This window comes from Erinaceus europaeus, chromosome X, assembly GCF_950295315.1.
Source record: "Erinaceus europaeus chromosome X, mEriEur2.1, whole genome shotgun sequence".
Taxonomy (NCBI): domain Eukaryota; kingdom Metazoa; phylum Chordata; class Mammalia; order Eulipotyphla; family Erinaceidae; genus Erinaceus; species Erinaceus europaeus.
The window spans coordinates 99,045,322-99,067,512 of record NC_080185.1 but is presented as its reverse complement, the minus strand read 5'-3'; the positions used below and the strand labels follow the sequence as shown (position 1 = coordinate 99,067,512).

General features: G+C 44.6%; 2 protein-coding genes across 4 annotated transcripts in view; one reads left to right on the top strand and one right to left on the bottom strand.

Moving 5' to 3' along the window:
- SRPX (sushi repeat containing protein X-linked) overlaps positions 1 to 5,197 on the bottom strand; it is a 100,527-nt gene extending 95,330 nt beyond the window's left edge. The window contains exon 1 of one of the 3 annotated variants that reach the window (XM_060182629.1): positions 4,944 to 5,197. In XM_060182629.1, coding sequence (XP_060038612.1) covers positions 4,944 to 5,016 — 73 coding nt within the window. In that variant the 5' untranslated portion in view covers positions 5,017 to 5,197. The remainder of the gene's footprint in view (positions 1 to 4,943) is intronic. The other 2 variants (XM_016188190.2, XM_060182630.1) reach the window with 2 other exon arrangements.
- Positions 2,018 to 22,191, top strand: part of TSPAN7 (tetraspanin 7) — a 316,558-nt gene continuing 296,384 nt past the window's right edge. Inside the window, exon 1 of the mRNA XM_060182631.1 lies at positions 2,018 to 2,022. The gene's annotated coding sequence lies outside the window, so the exon portion shown is untranslated. The remainder of the gene's footprint in view (positions 2,023 to 22,191) is intronic.

Sequence of the window (22,191 nt, the reverse complement as noted above, 5' to 3'; positions counted from 1 at the left end):
AGGACCAAGGGCTTGAACCTGGGTCCTTGAGCAGTGTAGTGTGTGCACTTAACAAGGAGCATCATCGCCTGGCCCCTGTACTTTCTTTTCATAGAGGGTGAGGCGGAGGGAGGGAGAAAGACAGACAGAAACAGACCAAGATAAGAAGAAATACTTAGGTGTAAGGACCCTGGTTTGAGTCCCTGGCTCTCCCCACCTGCAGGGGGGTTGCTTCACAGGCAGTGAAGCAGATCTGCAGATATCTTTCTCTCCTCCTGTCTCCCCTCCTCTCTCAATTTCTCTCTGTCCTATCCAACAACAACATTAATGGCAACAAGGGCAACAAAAGGGAAAAAATAGCCTCCAGGAGCAGCAGATTCGTCATGCAGGCACTGAGCCTCAGCAATAACCCTGGAGGAAAAAAAAAAAGAGAGAGAGAGAGAAATTAGAAACACCTGGAACACTACTCTAATGCTTGTGGAGCTTCCTCACTGCAGGTGGGGGACCAGGGGCTTAAACCCAGATGCTGGAGCTCAGTGATGTGTGTGCTCTACTAGGTATGCCACCAGCCAGTCCCAAGATTATTGTGACTTCTTAAAAAAGGAATACGGACAGGAAGATGCATAATGGTTCTGCAGAAGACTTTCATGCCTGAAGCTCTGAAGTCCCAGGTACAATAAATCCCCGCACCACCACAAGTCAGAGTTGAGCAGAACTTTCTTTCTTTCTTTCTTTTTTTTTTTTTTTTGTAATGAAGTAAATTGCATCGGGCTGCTCACTTGGATAGACAGTGTGCCAACTCTGCCATTCACATGACCCAGCTTGGAGCCCAACTCCCACTACAGTGGAGAAAACATTGGGGCTATGACATCTTTCCCTCTTTCTAGATGAATAAGTCCCAAAGTGGTGAAGTCTTAGAAAAGACAACAACAACAACACATAATTTAACCAAAGAACATAAAATGAGTTAGAATGAAAATGACTGAATATGAGAGTGTCGTAGTAATGAAAACTGGAGGGGCTACAGAAATAAAACCACACACACATATGAAAATCTAATGTATGAGAAAGGAGGCAAAATCATTCAATGGGGGAAAAGAAGGCCTCTTCAACAAACAGCACTGGGCAAACTGGACAATCACATGTAGGAAAATGAAACTAGATCATTTAACACCATGTACTGAAATTAACTCCAAGTGGATCAAAAACTGAAATACTAGACCTGAAGCTATAAAGTATACAGAAGAAAACATAGGTGAAATATATGAGGACCAGGTTCAAGCAGTGTTATAGGTGTCCATCTCTCTTCCCCTCTCTCTCTCTCTCTCTCTCTTCCTTCTCAATTTCTCTGTCTCTATTCAAAATAAATAAAATACATTAAAATATATTTTTGAAAAGAAATCATACAATTAAACAACAAATAACCCAGTGAAAAAAAGTGGGCAAAAGATCCAAATAGTTATCTAAAGAAGACATTCAGATGCCCCACAGACATATGAAGATGTTTCACATCACATATCATAGGAAAATTCAAATTAAGACCCCACTGAGGGCCAGAAGGTAGTGCTCCCAAAACAGCACACATGCTAGCATGCGCAAGGACCTAGGTGCAAGCCCCCAAACCGCAAGATCCTCACCTGCAGTGGGAAGTGAAGCAGGTCTCTCCCCCACCCCCAACTTCTCTGTTGCTTTAACAGTAAATAAACATAGTTTTAAACAAATTACATTGGGATACTGCCTTATAGCTGTGAGACTGAACCACATCAACAAGAGCTGACAAGTGTTGGTGATGGAAAACAGTATGAAGAATCCTTAAGCAAATGAAAATGGAAGTCTTATGATCCAGCAATACCAAAATACTAGTTCAAAAGAATATATGTATCCCTATACAAATAATAATGCCCATAGCTGCATTATTTGTAACAGTCAAAATATGGAAACAACCTAAATGCCCAGAGACAAGTAACTATATAAAGAACTTATAGGGCATATTGATAGACCCAGTGAAACATTACTCTGCGTTCAGAAAAGATGAAACTGTACCATTTGAAATAAAATGGATGGAACTGGGGATGATTATTCAAAACAAAATATGTGAAGGACAACCGGATGGTTTTTGCTCATAAGTGGGACAAAGATGACCAAAACAGGAGAAAAGAAAGTACTCAAACTGTCTCTTAGGCTTTTTGCGACAACTGTGGTAATGGGGGGAGAGGTGACAGAACCTTGGTGGAGGGTGTAGTGACTCACACAACATGTGTGGGCGTGGGTGTGACATTACACCCCTGAAGTCTTAATTTTGTACAACACTAAGAAAATCACTAATAAAAATGAAAAACGTGATTATTTTTCTGTCGTGGCTAGGGCAACACCACTAAAGGTAACTTTTTATTTGACATTTAGTCTTACTTTAATTTTATTTATTTACTTATTTATTAGATATAGAGAAATTGATAAGGGAGGCAGAGATAGGGAAAGGGAGACCCCTACAGCTCTACTTCACCACCCATGAAGCTTCCCCTGCAGGTGGGGGCTAGGGGCTTGAACTCAGGTCCTTGTGCACTTAACCAGGTACACCACCCTCCAAAGATAACTTTTTCAGATCGAAAAAGCAGAAGGGACTGCTCCCCACCTGCAGCAGGGAGGCTTCACTAGCAGTGAAGCAGGTTGGCAGATGTTTATCTTCCTCTCCCCCCCTTTTTTTTTTTTTTACCAGAGCACTGCTCAGGCTCTGGTTTATGGTAGTGCAGGTTCACCTGGGACTTCAGGGCCTCAGGCATGAGAATCTCTTTGCATAACTATTATGCTATCTACCCCACCTCTCTCCCTATCTCCCCCTCTTCTCTCAATTTCTCTCTATCCTATCCAATAAACGGGGGGGGGGGTGGCCGCCAGGAGCAGTGGATTGTCAACATCGAGCCCCAGTGATAACTGTGGTGGCAATAAATAAATAAAATTTAAAAGACGGGGAGAGGTGGAAGTGCAGTACACTATCCAGGTGAGCTATCTTGCCGGCCCAGAGGGGCTGGGAAGATCTGAATATGCTGCTGGAGCAATGGATTCTGACGGCCCCTTCACTTCACAGCTCTGTGAAATGAGCAGCACTAAAGAGCTCCTGCCAGCCAGGTGTTAGCAGTGATGACAGCATCCTGCTCGCCCTGGCATTCTCCTTTGCCACCAGAGTAATTTTGTCAACTGATTACATGGTTGAAATCCAAACAAATCTCTAGTCTCACCTGCCCCTGGTGAGACTTTAATTGCCTATCCTGAGCCTGGTGCGCTCAGTTCCCAATACTTACATCCAAATGTGGCATTTCAGGAGACAGTTTGGCTGAAGGAGACTGGTTCAACTTTTTGCAAACTTTACTTGCTTTTCCTGACTGATGGAAAGCACACTGTTCGTGAGCTTTTCTTAGTGACCGAGCCCTCATCCCCTATCTTCAGCCCTGCTTGTAGAAGATGGTGGAGTGAACTTCCAAAATCTCAGATGTAAATAAGGTTTCAAGAGTTTATTTAGGAATAGACTTTTTTTTTTTTTTTTGCCTCCAGGGTTATTGCTGGGACTCGGTGCCTGCACTACCAACCCACTGCTCCTGGAAGCCATCTTTTTTCCATTGTTGCTGTTATTGTTATTGGTGTTGCAGCTGCTGTCGTTGAATAGGACAGAGAGCGCCAGAGAGACGGGGAATACAGAGAGAGAGAAAGATAGACACCTACAGACCTGCTCCACCGCTGGCGAAGCTACCCCCCCAAAGGTGGGGAGCTGGGGGCTTTAACAGGGATCCTTGTTCTTTGCACTACCGCTGGGCTGCAGGTGTCTCTCTTTGCCTCTTTCCCTCCCTCCCACCTCCCCTCTCAATTTCTCTATCCAATAATAAAATTTTAAATTTTATTTTTAAAAAGAGGGCTGCCGACCCTACTAAAAAAAGTCAGGACTGTGATATCACACCCACACGGTGTGTGCAAGTCACCACACCCTCCACCAAAGTCCTATGTCCCCACGTCCCTCCCTCCAAAATTCTCAAGAAGTCTGAGAAAGTTTTCGTTTTTGGTTTTGTTGTTGTTGTTGTTGTTGTTGTTTTGCCAAGCAAACTGTAGGCAGTGTTGAAATGCAAAGCCAAGTTCACGCCCCATAGTCCACCTCCCCCCCACCCTTTCCCATTTAAGCAAAATCAAAACTCGCCCCAGAACTTCCCCTCCATCGTAGGACAACAAAGCTATAACCCTGTGGCTCTCTTGGCTAAAATAACACTCCTAGAAAGAGGCAGCTCTCTCGAGCTTTTCAAAGGGTTTACCCCACACCTGGAGATGGTTAATCAACACCAAGGTTCCCTAAGACGCCAGAGACCACACCCTCCAGCAACAAGCCACGCCCCTTCCCTGGCAGAGTGGCCCGTGTGCGGCCCCCGCATCCCGGGTACAATTGGAGAGCATGCCACATGTCATCACGCTCAGCGGGCAGCTCGCTCCCAAAGACGCAGATTTCTCGGAATCTCCAGGGGGTGGGGGATAGGAGAGGCTCAGCCAATGCTGACCACACGAGAGTCACTGTTGTGGCTCGTGCCCTGCAGCCCGGGTGGGGGAGGTGTCCTGGGACCTTGAGTGGGAGAGAGCTCCTAGGAAGAGGCGTCCCGGCCGCCTTAACCCAGTGAAAAAGACAAAAGTGGGGGGTGAGAACCTAGCCCGCGGCCAAACTTCACTTGCCTCCAGCGCCAACCTGGGTTTGACGGGCTCCCTGGATCCGCCGCCCCAGAAGGGGACGCGGGCTCCTGGCGCGGCGCCCCTGACCCCCCCGCTAAGGGTCTGCTCTCCCGGGTACCAAGACGCGAGTCCCGCTGGACCCCAGAGGTCTCTGGACCCCTGGGGCGGCCAGAGACAACTTTTGCGCCAACAAAGGGCGTCCCCCAGCACTCCCCTGGGTCCCCAGCGCCCCTCTGGGGAGGCGACCCCGCCTCCGACCCTACCTGGGAAGCCGTGGCTCGGCTGGACGAACGGCAGGAACAGTAGCAGCAGCGGCAGCAGCGCGGGGCTCCCCATAGCGCCAGGGCGCTCAGCTCTGCTCCGCTGGGCTCCGCTCGCAGCGCGCTTCCAGGGGGCGGGAGGAGACGCAGCGGACTCAGGGCGCGCAGCTGGCGGGCCGAGACCGAATTGGGAGACTCCTCCTTCCACACGCGCCGGCACGCCTACCTCCGCCCCCGACGCGGGCGTGCTGGAGGACTCAGTCCCCCGCCCCCCACGTCCCCTACCGCACTGCAGAGACTCAGGGCGAGGTCACCCGCTGCGAACCCTAACCAGCCCCGAGTGTCCTAATGTCAGTCTCGGTTCTCCTGTTCTGTGCTCTTGCACACCCTGGCGAGCAACCGCCTCCCAGATCCCGAGCCTCTGTCAGAAAACTGCAGAAGTAGCTTAGGAAAAAAAAGGGGGGGGGGAGGGCAACCAAGGGGATCCAGAGTGACCCTTCTGCGGCCGATTATGATTGGTTTGACCCTCACCACCACTTCAAGTTCGGTATTATTATGATGTCCATTTTAACCGAGGAAAAAAGTCCAGGCTCTGTGTGACAGGAACAGCGGCGGGGGTAGGGGGTGGGGGGTAGGGGTGAACTTAGGTATGTGGTTCTGCTGCTGGCATCTAAGTCCAAACTACAGCTTTTTTTTTTTTTTCCTTTCCCTGTTTCCTACGGGAATGAATCAAGGGCTGGACCGAGTGTCTGCGTGTTTGCTGCTTTGCGGTTTGGGATGGGGCTTGAGGTTAGCTTTCCAAGGTCAGCTGATGGGCCAGCATCAGGCACAGAAAGTTCCTTGTCTTCCCCACACCCTTGGGACTTCAGCTGTTGCTGTTTCCCCGCAGCCAATTCCTGGGTTGTTCACCACCCCAAGGACACCACCAGCAAGCAGCCCAGAGCCTCCACCCTGTGGTCTGGCATCACGATAGGATTTCTAGGGTGCCTGCAGGACGAGTCTGGTTTCTTATTCCAGGCTTGCTCAAAAAAAAAAAAAAAATCCCTGTATTTTAACCCAGAAAGCAGAACCTCACCACTTTCTTAGCTAAAACAAACTCCAATCAGGGCTGTTTTATCAGATTGTCAAGTGTGGGCAAATCCACCATCTGGGTTCATAGGGCCTTGGCAGGACCACCCCCCATTATGGAAGGCTTCCTTTCTCCTTGCAGTTCTCCCTGGCCTGTCAGAGAGGCTACCAGGGAACATGGACCCTTTTATCTAGAATTCCTGGAATCATCATCATCATCTGATTGAGGTTTGCTCAAAGCAAACAATGCTTAAAAGCAAGTGTGGTGTCTCGGGCCAAGGACATGCAAACACTACTTCGAAGGGCCATATGTACCCCACCCCGTTCATACCTATATTATTCACAATAGCCAAAATCTGAAAGTAGCCTAAATGCCTATGGGCTGGATAAAGAAGTCATGGAGTATATTGATATATTCAATGGGGTACTACTCAGCAGTTAAAAAAAACAATATTATATCCTTTGGGACAAAATGGTTGGAACTGGAAGTGATGATGCTTAGTGAAGTCCGTGAGGAGGTGAAAGACAACTACCTGGTGGTTTCACTCATGTAGAATACAGAAATTTGAAACACATGAACTTGCAAAAAAAAAAAAAAGTAGTCAACCTGTCTCTAAGACCTTAGGGGAGGGGGGCACAGAACTTTGGTGATGGAACTGGTGAGGAAGTCGACCCCTAATAACTTATAATCTTGTAAATCACTATTAATTCACTAATATAAAAAAAGAAGTATGGTGTTTCTCAAGTGTTCCCTCTCAGTCAGCTTTCTCTAACTTGAACTTCCTTCTTCTCCAGCATCTGGGAGCCTTCTGCCTCCTGTGGGTTTCTCTGCCACAGCTATCTCCTCTAAGAGCCAACACCCCTTCATAAATACTTCCTGCTCACAAATCAAGTGGGGTCTGTCCCTTATATTGGCCCCGTGCACAGAAAACCGTCCAGGAAGTGGCTCTCAACCCTATTACACACAAGAGCCATCTGTGACAACTTCCTGAAAATAACTGTAACCAGACTGGACCCCTGGCTGATGAAACTAGAATCTTTACAGATGCGGGCTGGAATTTGACCAGAAACATAATTTTGCCCCCACAGTCAAGTGCAGGTTTAGAATGGGGTAGGTTCTAAGCCAGGCATTTTCAACCTAAGCACTGTTTGTCTGCTTCTAAATTCTGCTTCTAAGACCCCTTCTGTTGCATTGCTTGTGGTCTGTTTACATAATCATTGTTTTGTTCACACTGATTTAATCCCCACTGGTTAGCGCTTTTTTCTTCTCCCCACCCCCTATCCTATGTACATCCTCTTCTGACCTGACACTTCCGCCTCAGGAGATATATATATATACAACAGGATTGTGATTAGAGCTAGCTAGCTTGCACTGCATCCCCGCTCATCAATAAAGATTGAACTGCGTCTCAGCTCAGCCATGAGTCCCTGGTCGTCTGTCTCCCACCCGCAAAGCTAGCCTGGCAAAGCACCAATGACATTTGGGACTGGATGTTATTTGTTGGGGAGGGTGACTGTCCTCTGCTGAAGGCTGTTCAGCAGCATATCTGATTTCTGTACATCAGATACCAGTCGCACCCCTCTTTCCCAGTTGACAACCAAAGTCTTCGGATGTTGTCAGCTGTTCTACAGAGGGAAATTTGCTCCCTGTTGAGAAGCACTGTTGGAGACCCAGGAGCAGGGGTGAAAAGTACAGCCCAAATCTGAGGTCCAGCCTGTCCTGTGATCTATGAAATAAACTCTCCTCATGAAGTCCAGCAGAAGTTCTATCACTGGGCTGAGAAGGAACACCTGACTTTCTCCTAGAACCTAAGTCTGCTTGATTGAGGAGAAGCATTGCACTTGTTTTTGAAGAGTTGCTTTCTTTCCTCAATCAGATAATAAAGATGGTGGCAATGATGGCAATGATGATCCCAGGCCTGTTACAAAGGATGGGGGTGGGGAATGAGGGATGGGGGTGGGACAAAGAGGTCAGATAGCTGACCAGGTAGGCTGCCTACACTGCCATGCACAAGACCAGGTTTGAAGGCCAGCCCAATATGGGATGGTTGCTATGGCAGTGGAGAGTGCCTTTCTGTCTCTCCCTCTTAATCTGAGTGAGAAAAGTGGCCTCGGTGGTGAAATGGTGAAATGGACCCCATTTCCATTATAAAAAAGGAGGGGTGAGGGCAGAGGGAAAGTGCAGAGGAAAGGTTATGAATTCATCCCATAATATCTTGTTTCTGGACAATTAGAATGGTCCATTCAATCCTCCACACCACCATAAGCCAGAGCTGAGCAGTACTCTGGTAAAAAAAAAAAAAAAAAGAAAGAAAGAAAGAAAGAAAGAAAGAAAGAAAAGAAAATGTCCCTTTTACAAAAAGAATAAGCTACATAAAAACAAGACAGGGAGTCGGGTGGTAGCGCAGAGAGTTAAGCACAGGTGGCTCAAAGCACAAGAACTGTCATAAGGATCCCGGTTCAAGCCCCCAGCTCCCCACCTGCAGGGGAGTCGCTTCACAGGCGGTGAAGCAGGTCTGCAAGTGTCTTTCTCTCCCCCCTCTGTCTTCCCCTCCTCTCTCCATTTCTCTCTGTCCTATCCAACAACAGTGACATCAATAACAACAACAATAATAACTACAACAATAAAACAACAAGGGCAACAAAAGGGAATAAATAAATATATTTAAAAAGATAAGACAACTTTAGAAAATGCCTGTTTGTGCTGTTCAATAAAAAGAGTCAAGGAAAATGCTTTTATAGAGTAGGAATAGGAAGCTACAGGGAGAATTGAGAAATACAATGCAGTGATTAAAAAAAAAATGAAATGAAAGACTTCCAGTTCAATGTCACAAGAGGTGACACAATGGTATCAATTTAGGAGCTTGAGGTCCTGAGTCCCATCCTCAGTGTTACATGTGCTAGAGTGATACTCTGGTTCTCATTCTTTTCTTTTCTCTCTTTCTCAATAAAGAAAATAAATATTAAGGGGAGTCAGGCGGTAGCACAGTGAGTTAAGCATACATGGCGTGAATCGCACAGACTGGTATAAGGATCCAGGTTCAAGCCCCCGGCTTCCCACCTGCAGGGGGTCATTTCACAAGTGGTGAAGGAGGTCTGCGGGTGTCTTTATCTTCCCCTCTCTGTCTTCCCCCTTCTCTCTCCATTTCTCTCTGTCCTATCCAACAACAACGACATCAATGGCAACAACAATAATTACCACAACAATGATAAAACAACAAGGGCAACAAAAGGGGGAAAAATAGAAAAAAAATATTAAGAAATCTTTGAGTTCAACTGCCACATGCTTGGAAGTTAGCATGTCAACCTAAATATCACCACTGCTTGAAGGAAAAGAAGAAACTTCATTCCATTTCAGAGTTAGCACTTTTGATTCAGCTGGGAGGAAAAGATAGAGCCAACACAGGAACCATGGCTATTTTTTCTTCACCACAGTGTTTTACAGAAGTGTACTTCCATGGTACAGAGGAGAAATTTATATCGTGATGAGTCTCTTCAACAAATGGTGTTGGAAAAAATGGGTTGAAACATGCAGAAGAATGAAACTGAACCACTATATTTCACCAAACACAAAAGTAAATTCCAGGTGGATCAAGGACTTGGATGTTAGACCAGGAACTTGAAGCCTCAAACCATATATGCCTGCAGTTTGATTCCCCAGCACCTCATAAAAAAATAATAAAAAGCTACATATCTCCAAGTTCACTTTCCAGTTAGGGTTGGCCTCAAGAGTGACTCTTGGGAGAATGAAGGCTGGAAGGGAGGCCATAAGCATTTTGTGGCTGATAAATGTAATTGGTCTGCTGACATACCTCGTTACTGTGAGTGGCAGCTGGATAGGCACTTGCTCTGTCTTGCCCTGAGCCTTCTTCAATAAACAAAGGACCATGACCAGTAGCTATGGTGCTTACTGGCAGAATCTGCAGTGGTAGAATATGGTAAGAAGGTAGTTAGAAATGTCAGTTATAGGGGGCCAGGCATATGTTACCACGCTCAAGGACCTGGATTTGAGCCCCTTCTCACCAGCAGAGGTGACACTTCATAAGTGGTGAAACAGCTCTGCAGGTGTCACTCTTTTCCCCTCTCTATCTCCCCCTCCCTTCTCAATTTCTCTATGTCCTAATAAAATAGAAAGAAAAAAAAAGGAAAAAACAATCTCCAGGAGTAGTGGATTCATAGTGCTAGCACCGAGCCCCAGTGGCGGCAATATAAAAATAAAAAGAAAGAAATGTCAGCTATGACCAGATAACCATGGCAGAAACAACAGCTGTAATAGTTATATTTCTTTCTTGTTTAATACAAAGGTTGTTTATATATCATTAGTATTTAATTTAATTTAATTTTTAATTTTACCAGAGCACCACTTAGTTCTGGTTTACAGTAGTGATTGAATCAGAGACCTCAGAGTTTCAGGCATGAAAGTCTGTTCTGTGAACTACCGTGCTATTTCCCATGGTCCTTGTTTATGGATTCACCAGATATTTTTGTTTTCTTCCTTTTCTCATTTGTTTATCATCTAACATGAGAGACAGCAATAATACATAGTTTTACAGTGCGAAATTTATGTTATGTCAAAAGAGGTTGCTAGGAGCTAATTCGCTCTGAAGAGTGCCTACTTTACAATACTTGAGGACCCAGGGCTCAAGCTCCGCCCCAGCACATGGGAGTTTCTGTAACAGGGAAGCTTCACCAGCCATGAAGGGAAGCGATGGTGTCTCTCCTTCTCTCTGCCTCCCTATCTCTCTCTTCCTATTAGCTCTCTCTCCCTTTCGGTCTCTCACCATGTAAAAAAAGAAGCCCACCAGAGTAATCATGCAGGCACTGAGCCTCAGTGATAACTGCAATGGGAAAGAAAAAAAAATACCAAAGGAAGTGTATAAATTACCCTGGAAAATAATGAGTACCATTCAAGATAAAAAAATAAAAAAAAAAGGACTTTGTATTCTCTTCTGGGGAAAGGGCTAGAATTTGGTTTTTCTATTTGTACGCAGGGTTGTTATATCACGCTCGAAGCAGGACTTTGGTGTCATCTTCATTCATAGATTCAGTGGTGGATTTTAGTATTTAGTTTCATAAAGCTCCATTTGGCTAGGCTGAGCTCTACTTCCCGGAATTCACTGTCTTGTTTGTTTCCAGTTAGGGTGAGCCACAAGGGAGATTCTCGACGATTTGAAGGTTGAAACAGAGGTCGTGGCCATTTTGTGTCTCACGCATGCAGTAGCCAGTCAACTGACTTACCTGGTTAGTATGCAGCAGCAGCTGGATCTGCAACTGTCCTTTCTCTGACCCTCCAGCAACTTCAACACCTAGGACAAAGGCACATGATAGACATGGGCACTTCTGCTGGATACCTGGAACAAAACCTAAAATGCCAGCGCCTCTTCATGGGGCTTCGCTGATACTTCTCAATTTCAGCCCCCCTTAATTTCGTCCCTGGACCCACGATACATCTTCCTTCCCTACTGCCTGCCCTGTGAACTACAACCTCCAGGATTTACTTAGAGACAGTTGTAGTCAGTAAGTGTTCACAATTGGAGAACAATTCCCTGTAAGGAATCCATAGTGGCCTGTGCACGCATGCACACACGCCCACAAGCGCATGCGCACATGTCCTCAGATGATTCTGCTTCTCTGGTTGATTTTGGGCTGGTGTAGACGAGGAGCCAGGTACAGCGAGAAAAGTTTAATTTTGATCATGCTAAGATTGCAATGTAGGGGGCCAACAAGATAGCTCACCTGGACAGTGTATCTGCTTTACCATGTGAGTGGCTCAGGTTCAAGCCTGGTTCCTATGGCACTGGAGGGAGCACCAGTATTCTCTCTCTCTCTCTCTCTCTCTCTCTCTCTCTCTGTCTGCTAAAACCCTTTGAAATTCAGTAGGAGAGATGAAGGGGAGTATATTTGTAATGATTGCTAGGAGGTGAAACCTGAAGTTACTGTAGTGGGTGAAATCTTTGAAGACACTGGAGAACAAGGGGGAAAAGGACATGCAAATCAGAATAGGGAAAGTTGAAGGAAGCCATAACAAACACCACCTTCTGCATCTTGACAATTGTATTTGAGTTTGAAGGAGGAAAAACTTAATTTTTCCTTTTTTGCCAGATGCAAACTGTGGAAATAGATATGAGAGAACATTACCTAGATTTAGTGGCTGACAGAAAAATGGAACAAAGAGAGGAAACAGCAGACTCTCTGGCTGAAACTGTCTTATAAAGAGTGTGCCCCATGAGTTGAAAGTCCCCACCTTGGGTTGTAATGTGGTTACTATCACACTACTCCCAATGAGAGAAGCAGAAGTTCAGAACAGGTCTGAGACAAGAATCATTTAATGTGGTAATGAGGAAACAAGCAACTTGTATCCCAAAGTCTTGTGCTTTTGCAGAGGAGGATAACTAGTATATGATTGGGACATTTTTTTGTTTGTTTGCTGTCTGCTGGTAGTTATTTATTTTAAATTCTTGCTTTTAAGTCTCAAGCTCCAGCCACTGTACTACCTTCAGGGCTGCCTATTTTAAATTCTTTTAGTGATCTACATGAATATAGGATAACATGGTTTTAGTTCCACACCACACTCACTACCAAACTTCTATGTCTTCACTGCTTCCTCAATAGTAATAACCACTAGACTTCTCTCAAAGTCTTAGAGACAGGTTGGTTACTTTCTCTCTTACTTTTTGAAATGGGATTCAATTCTCTATATTCCACATATGAGCAAAACTGTCAGGTAGTTGTCTTTCACTACCTTAATTACTTTATTGAGCATAGTCACCTCCAGTTCCATTCATTTTGCCCTGAAGGACACAATATTGTCTTTTTGGATGACAGAGCAGTACTCCATGGAGTATATATCCCATAATTTCTTTATCTAGTCATTTGTTAATGCACTTAGGTCACTTCCATATTTTGGCTATTGTGAATATGCAGCTATGAACCTAGTAGATACATATGTCCCTTTGAATTAGTGTTTTCATGTCCTTTGGCTAAATCCTAGGAGTGGTATTGGTGGACCATAAGGTATTTCCATTGTTATTTGTTTAAAGATTCTCTATAATGTTTTTCATAGCGGCTGCACTAGTTTGCATTTGGCTGGGTTTTTTAGTATCATTTTTTATAAGACTGTCTTCAGAGATAGGTCTCCATCCAACTGCTATGGGGTGATTTCCCAGAGAAAATCCCAGCCCTCAACCAGGGAGGGGGAGTTCTGCTCAGGGACCAGCAGAGGCTATTTTGACCCTTTTATCCTTTCTTCCCAATGAGCTTCTTGAGATACCAACTTTAAAGATGGTGCATCTGGTCCACCACAGAAGGTGGTGTCATTGGATTGCCTCCCCACTCTCTTCTTAGTCACTGATAATATCAATAGTTGGCACATTGGCAGGGGGCTTTGTCTTCTAGAATTCTGGTTTACCCCTAAAACATCTGCTGGGAGTAATACCCTTGTCCCATGCTTCAAGTCAAAGAAGGCTGTGTACATGAGGAGGAAACCTTTCATCTACTCTCATATAATTGACCAAAGGATTGGCATCATTGCCAGGCCTTAGACTGGAATATTAGCCTTGGAGATGAAAGAAGGGCTTCCAGCTACAGGAAGAGCAACCAATATATAGTCCCTGTCATGCGTGTGCACAGTATATACTGTGTATCCTCGTGGTTGTACCCAAGCTTTTTCTCCTGCTGATCTTAAAGACCTTTCTTTCCTGGAAACTGAGATTCTAGTTCACTGTGAGGGCCTTAGGGAGGCCAGAGCACACAGGAACCCTTGCTATTTTGCCAGAGCTCTGAGGGCTCCAGCCAAGAACAAAAGCAAGCCAAGTTTAGAAACAATGAGATAATAGTTGCACCATGCGGTTAGTGATAACTAATCAAATGCTTCATTTAGTCAGATCCTGTTGGGCTTTTTGTTCCAAATGCTTTTCAAGGGTCAACCTTTCTCTGACCCTGGTAAGTAGCCAAAAAATCTTGAAGCATGAAAAAGTTACAAGACTTGCACAAAGGCCTACCAGAGTTAAACACACTCAAATTGAACAAAGATGCATGACTACCAGCACTGGGATTCTAGTAATATTTTTAGGAGATTGGCTGAAGCTTTTTTTCCCCTCTTTTTTATTTAAGAAAGGATTAATTAACAAAACCATAGGGTCGGAGGGGTACAACTCCACACAATTCCCACCACCCAATCTCCATATCCCACCCCCTCCCCTGATAGCTTTCCCATTCTCTATCCCTCTGGGAGCATGGACCCAGGGTACTTGTGGGTTGCAGAAGGTGGAAGGTCTGGCTTCTGTAATTGCTTCCCCGCTGAACATGGGCGTTGACTGGTCGGTCCATACTCCCAGCCTGCCTCTCTCTTTCCCTAGTAGGGTGGGTCTCTGGGGAAGCGGAGCTCCAGGACACATTGGTGGGGTGGCTGAAACTTTTCTGCATTGCTCTGGTTCTGTTTTCATTGTTGGAGTGGGTCCAATTTCTGTTAATTTGGAACACAAGATATGGGCACTTTTCCCACTTGTCTCACATTCCCTTCTCCTTAAGAAAAGAATACACAGTAATGTGTCTCTTGAGTACATTCTCTGGTATAATAAAACCCAGTGTTTGTGGTCTCTCTTATCCTCAAATAGATAACTGCATGTTAGTCACATGCATGACATGATATGAATAAGGCAGTCTTGGAGGAAGATGACTGGTAGTTCTTACTGTAAGTAAGAAAAAGGTCAATCTACAGGCAAAAGTTACTGATGCTCCAGACACTGTTGGTTGCCAATCCAACATCCTTTTTTTTTTTTTGCATCTTCACTGATCACACATAACTAACTCCTGCTGCACAAGAATTAGAGGAGTTTGGCCCCAGTCCCCTGCTCCAGTAGCAAGTCCTATTTGATCTAAGCCAATCATGACAGTCCTGGTCTCCCTATGAGGAATAATAGGACACCAAATTGCATTGAAATGTGAGAGGAAAGATAACTGAGGAAGATTTCTTCACTTTATTATTATTTTTTACTGCCACCAGGGTTATCACTGGGACTTGGTGCCAGCACTAAAGTTCTGCTTCTCTCCTCCCCTTTAGGGAAAGAGAGAGACAGGCTAGGAGTATGGATCGACCTGCCAATGCCCATGTTCAATGAGGAAGCAATTACAGAAGCCAGACCTTCTACCTTCTGTACCCCATAATGTCCCTGGGTCCATACTCTCAAAGGGACAAAGAAAGGAAAGCTATCAGGGGATGGGATATGGAGTTCTGGTGGTGGGAGTTGTGTGGAATTGTACCCCTCTTATCCTATGGTCTTATCAATATTTCCACTTTATAAATAAAAATTTAAAAAGAAAAAATATTAAGTATATTTTAAAGTAAAAAAAGCTGCCGCTCAGAATGACCATATTTTCTAGGGTTTTTTTTTTCCTTTCTTGTTTCATTTGACAGAAGAGAAATTGAGAGGGAAGAGGAGATAAATAGGAGAGAGAAAGACACCTACAGTCCTACTTTACCGCTCATGAAACATCCCCTTGCAGGTGGAGAGTGGGGCTTAAGTCCGGGTCCTTGTACATGGTAGTATGTGCAACCTAACTGGGTGCACCACTGCTTATCCCCCCTGATTTCTTCACTTCTTGATGCACATGAGGTTCCTTGAAAAGCAGACACTGAGATGGAGAGGGGCAGGCAGGAGGCTTGAGAAGAATCACACTTGGGATGAAAGAGGCAGCAGCAAGATGGGGCAGAGGAAAATGTGGAAGCAATCTAAATGCCCATCTACAAATGACTGGATAGATAAGTTATTGGAGGGGGCCGGGTGGTGGCACACCGGGTTAAGTACAAATACAAGGATCTGCTCGCTCAAGGATCCCTGTTGGAGCCAGGGGCTCCCCACCTGCAGGGGGCTCGATTCACAAGTGGTGAAGCAGGTCTGCAGGTATCTATCTTTCTCTCTCCTTCTCTAGCTCCCTACCCTCTCAGTTTCTCTCTGCCTTATCCAATGAAAATGGAAAAAATGGTTGCCAAGAGCAGTGGCTTCTTATTACCAATACTGAGCTCCAGAGATAACCCCAGAGTCTAATAATAATAATAATAATAATAATAATAATAATAATAATAATAATAATGTTATGGGACATATACTCAATTGGATTACTACACTGCAATTAAAAAGTTGATATTGTGTCCTTCAGGACAAAATGGGTGGAACTGGAAGTGACTGTACTTAGTGAAGGAAGGACGGAAGTGAAGAACAACTACCACTATGGTTTCACTCATGTGTGGAACATAGAGAATTGAACACACATGAACTTGAAAAAAAATAGTCAAGCCATTTCTGAGAGAGGAGGGGAAAACAGAGGAGGAAAGATAGACACCTGCAGACCTGCCTAGGATGCATCAACCTATTTACAACCAGCTCTTGACTGGGGTCAACACACGGAGAACAGGGAAATGAAAAGAACTGCAAGAGAAATAGGACTCAAGTCCAGACCCATGGTGCCTGGAGCCCACCTGGCTTTCTGGAGTTGTTGACATAGGTGGTGAAGGTTCTTCCAGCTTGAATCATCTCTAAGTTCGGGATTGTTACTTGCCTCCCAGGTATTCTAGTCATGGAGGATGAGGCAGGCAACAGATAAAGCTTGAAAATATATACAGTGAATAGAAAAGAAGGCATTGGTGCCAGAAGTATGCTAAAGAAAGTTCCAGGGGGCCGGGTGGTGGCATACCGGGTTAAGCACTCATGGTGTGAAGCACAAGGACTTGCGTAAAGATCCTGATTGGAACCTCTGGCTCCCCACCTTCAGGGGGCCCGCTTCACAAGTGGTAAAGCAGGTCTGCAGGTGTCTATCTTTCCCTCCCTCTCTCTGTCTTCCCCTCCTCTCTCAATTTCTCTGCCCTATCCAGTAACAACAATAACGACATCAACAATAACAACAAAGAAAGGTAGAGAAAATGGCCTCCAGGAGCAGTTGATTTGTAGTGCACCAAGCCCCAGCGATAACCCTGGAGGAAAAAGAAAGGAAGAGAAGAGAAGAGAAGAGAAGGGAAGGGAAAGGAAAGGAAAGGAAAGGAAAGGAAAGGAAAGGAAAGGAAAGGAAAGGAAAGGAAAGGAAAGTTAGTTACAGTAAAGCTCACTTCCTGCAGCACACAGGCTATGATGGTGACTTTTAAAAATGTTATCCACAACTCTGTTTTGGGACTAGCCAATTAAATTAAATATCAGAACCAATTTTCTGGAAAAGATTTTAAGTAATTGACATGGTAGATAAGTGCTATGTGATAGTTTATCATCCCTTTCAAATGGTACCCAATTTCTTTCTGAGGGAGTTGCTATCACTCCCTATTGTGAAAAATCTGTTGGTATTTGGATTGCAAGTTGTTTTCTCTCCTACTACAGATGTTTAAGTAGTTTCAAGAGTTAACATCCATCTGATTCTCATTTTCTCTAATATAGCATAGATACATTTACTTGCTCAATTGGACCTTAACTCTAGAACAAATGGCAGAAAAAAAAATGACAAAATGGTTGTTTTTAAAAATCCAGTACAGTGGCCCAGGAAATGGGGTAGTGGTAGAGCTCTAGACATAAAAGTATGAGGCCCTTAGACCTCTAACAGATCCCTCTCTCCACTGTCACTGGTCATCTCCATCAGGAACAACATAGTGGATCCTCTTGTGGGCCCTTCAGGACCTTGCCCTCAATGTGGATCAACAGTGGTGGGGACTGCCCCATTCTCTGAAGGGAGGTTGGTTCAACACTCAAGGAAGACAGGTCCTGCAATGAGTGCAGCCTAGAATATTGCTAGCTATGACCACAGAATGTGAGCTCAGACTACAGGGGTGCAGAGGTTACAAAGGCTCCTGTGCTGAATATGGGCCCGAGATCAAATCGATGGGGTTTATAGTTAAATACAATTATATACTTTCCCCATATTTGGGAGCTACTCTTTGTCCTGATCCAGCTTCCTAGTCCTATTTCCAACTCTGACACCATCTTCCCAGACAATACCTTTATCCCACCTGCATGTTAGCTGTCGAGCTCAGGCAAAAATTAGTAAAGGCATAGGCCCCTTGGAATATAGCTAAAATAGACCTACTAGCTTTTTCCAAAATGGAGACCCCAAATCTCATCTGCTATATTCTCACCCTTAGGTTCCTGATTATTAAACAATTTGTTCTGCTTTATATCTTAATGCTTTTTCTGCCACCAAGTTGCAGATGCTACCATGACGCCAACCTGACTTGGGTGGATGACCCCACCAGTGTACCCTGGAACCCCTCCTCTCCAGAGCCCTGCCCCAACTAGGAAAAGATAGAAACAAACAGGCCAGGAGTGTGGATCAACCTGCCAATGTCCATGTTCAGTGGGGAAGCAATTACAGAAGCCAGACCTCCCACCTTCTGCACCCCATAAAGATCCTGGGTCCATGCTCCCAGAGGGATAAAGAATAGGAAACCTTCCAATGGAGGGGATGGGATGTGGAACTCTGATGTTAGGAATTTTGTGGAATTGTACCCCTCTTATCCTACAATGTTGTCGATCATTATTAAATCAATAATAAAAAAAAAGTATGAGGCCCCGAATTTTAGTCCCCAGCAAGCCAATCTTTCCTTCTACCCTCACCCTCTGTGTGTGTGTCTCACAAAATAAGTCTTAAAAAATTAAAAGTCGGTGACCGGGCAGTGGTACACCCAGTTAAGCACATGTAGTACTAAGCACAAGGATCTCTGAGCTCCCAGCATCCCACCTGAAGGGGGTCACTTTACCAGCAAAGAAGCAGGTCTGCAGGTGTCTATCTTTCTCTTCTCCTGTTTTCCCCTCCTCTCTCCATTTCTTTCTGTTCTATCCAACAACAACAGCTAAGACAACAACAACAACTATAACAAGCGCAACAACAAGGGCAACAAAATGGGAAAAACTGGCCACCAGGAGCAGTGGACTCATAGTTCAGGCACCGAGCCCCAGCAATAGCCCTGGAGGCAAAAAAAAAAAAAAAAGTTGCTGCCAAGAGCAGTGGATTCTAGTGCATCAGGCCCCAGCAACAACCCTGGAGGTAAAACAAACAAACAAACAAACAGACAGACAAATTAAAAGCCCAGTAGCAGTGTCCTGACTAGTGTTCCTATAGGGCCCATGTTTCCATGCACCCCATACCCACCCCAAACTGTCCTTCTTTAGCTTATTTTGAAACTTTTTTTTCTGCCTTCCTGTCAATACTGTGTGCTCCTAAAGTCCTACCCACTTTCCAGCAATCAGGCTTTCTAACAACGGAACACTTGACATTTAGCTAGCCATTTGAACTCCCAGTTCTGAATGCTATTTCAGCCTCTATCTAGTAAGCGGTATGATCAGGAGACGGCGTTTTGGTCACTGGGTGTAAGCGAAAGTAATGTATACCGTTGCCACGCAGTTCTCTTACAATGGAGGATTCAAGTGCTTCCCAAGTCTTCTCCTTTCATCTTGGCTGGAAAATGAGAACTGAACTCAAGCCATATTGAGCCATGAAATAAATGGAAGGCTCATATTAAGGATCAGAGAGCAGCTTCACTAGCTTTGGACCACACATTTCTGAACTGTGATCCGAAAGAGAAGCACACACCTTGACCAAGCCACTGAATAGTGGGTCTCTGTTGCAGCATCTTGGCATGCACTTGGAGGGGGTAGAACTTCTAATAATTTCTTCGTTATATAAACAAGTGAAGGTATCTGACAGGCTCGATAAATTAGTGTTATGAATATGAAAGCATTAATGAAACCTAAACTTTTGTGGGTTATAATAGCCCAAACATTTGTAGACATGAATTATTTAAACAGTTCTGCAGCCAAGAGAAGCTGCTGCAGACACTGGAATATTTATAGTGTAAGACAGGAAGAGTCATGCTATTTGTGTTTCCATAAGGCTAAGGAACCATTTTCATCTTGGATCAGATCTAGAAATTATTTTTCCTGCCAAAGACTAACTTGGATAAAATCCTCACCTTCTGCAATGCTGAGTAGGAGCCATAGGAGAAGAAAACAGTTTCCACTGAGCAGAGGACAGAACCACAACCCACAGAATGTGATCTTATTTCCAGAATTGTATGATAAAAGCAATGGACTTTTGGGGAGAATGCTGGAGGGGAGGAGCCTTCTTAGTAGTAGTTACTGCTTAGTAATGTAGTTACTACCTCGCTGGACAGTAAAAATAAACTTTGAACAGTTGCTCATGTAGACATGACTTTTTTTTTTTTTAACCACAGCACTGCTCAGCTCTGGCTGTTGGTGGTGTAGGGGATTGAACCTGGGGCTTTGAAGCCTCAGGCATGAGAGTCTCTTTACATAGCCATTCTACTATCTACCTCCACCCCTAGACATGGTTTTCTTTTCTAAAGATATTTATTTTCATGGGGGGGTAGGGGTAGGTCAGAGCACTGCTCCATCCTGACATATGCAGTGTCAGGAATCAAGCCTAGAACCACAGGCATGCAAGTCCTGGGCCCTATCCCCAAGATATCTCCCCTGCCTCATAATTTTCCAAGAGACGATATGTCACAAATATTTCCTAATTATTAAAGTGTCTGTGTGCTCCTCTACATTTCCAAGCCTTCTTGTAATTAGATGGAACCAGCTGGCTGGTTCTACCCATCAGAAGAATGATGCACTCCTAGCCTTTAGCATTTAACGACCAACATGCATAGGTAAGATAAGGTTATGTAGTGCAAAAGAAACCATCACCAAAACAAAAAGACAATCCACCTAATGAGAGAAGATATTTACACACCATTCACCAAAGGGCTAATAACCAAAATAGAGAGTTAAAAAACTTTTGCAGCAGTGAAGAGAGACACAGAGAGAGAGACAGAGAGAGAGAGAGGAAGGAAGGAGGGAAGAAAGAACTCACTAAAGTGGGGAGGTACTAGGGAGAAAGCATAGTGGTGATGCAAGAGACTTTTTTTTTTTTTTTTTTTTTTTTGTCTTCAGGGTTATCCCTGGGGCTCGGTGCCTACACTACAAACCCACTGCTCCTGGAGGCCATTTTTCCTATTTTATTGCCCTTGTTGTAGTTGTTATTGTTATTGTTGTCATAGCTGTTGGATAGGACAGAGAGAAATCAGGAGAGGGGAAAACTGAGAGGAGGGGAGAAAGACACCTGCAGACCTGCTTCACCAATTGTGAAGCAACTCCCCTGCAGGTGGGGAGCTATGGGCTCAAAATGGGACCCTTACGCTGGTCTTTGCACTTTGCACCATGTGCACTTAACTCACTGTGCTACCGCCCAGTTCCTGGAAAAGACTTTCATGCCTAAGGCGCTGAGTTCCTAGGATCGGTCTCTGCACCATCATAAGCCAGAACTGAGCAGTGCTCTGGTAAAGCAAAATGAAACAAAACAAGACAAAACCAAACCACAACAAACATGAACAGACTTTTCATTCAAGGACATATTTGCATGTAAAACAGGCATACGAAAAATGCTCAATGCCATTCATTATCAGAGAAGTAACAGGACTACAAAGAGATATTGCTTGACACCTGTGAGAGTGTCATATATTAAGGAGGACAGAAACAAGGGCTAGTCATGATGTGGAGAGAAGGGAACACTTTTTTTTTCTTATTTATTTATTTATTTATTTATTTATTTATTTATTATTTTCCCTTTTGTTGCCCTTATTGTAGTTATTATTGTTGTTGTTGATGTCATCGTTGTTGGATAGGACAGAGAGAAATGGAGAGAGGAGGGGAAGGCAGAGGGGGGAGAGAAAGACACCTGCAGACCTGCTACACCACCTGTGAAGGGACGCCCCTGCAGGTGGAGAGCCGGGGCTTGAACCGGGATCCTTACACTGGTCCTTGCGCTTAGCGCCACGTGCGCTTAACCCACTGCGCTACAACCCGACCCCCATGAACACTATTTTAAGGTTTATGAGAGCGACAGACAGAGACCACGCCAGAGCATCACTCTAGCACATGCTCTGCCAGGGATTGAGCTTGGGGCTTCAAATCTGAGAATCCAATGCCATTAACCACTGCATCACATTCCAGCCACAAAAAAGGGAACCCTTTTACGTTTTTGGTGGTAATGTAAATTGGTCCGACTCGAATAGGAAAGTCTGGAGAGTCCTCAAAATATTAAAAATGGATCTACCATAAGATCCAGCAACTCCTTTCCTAGGCATCTATGCAAAGAACACCAAATACCTGAACAGAGCTGTTCAAACCTACGTTTGTGGCAGTATCAT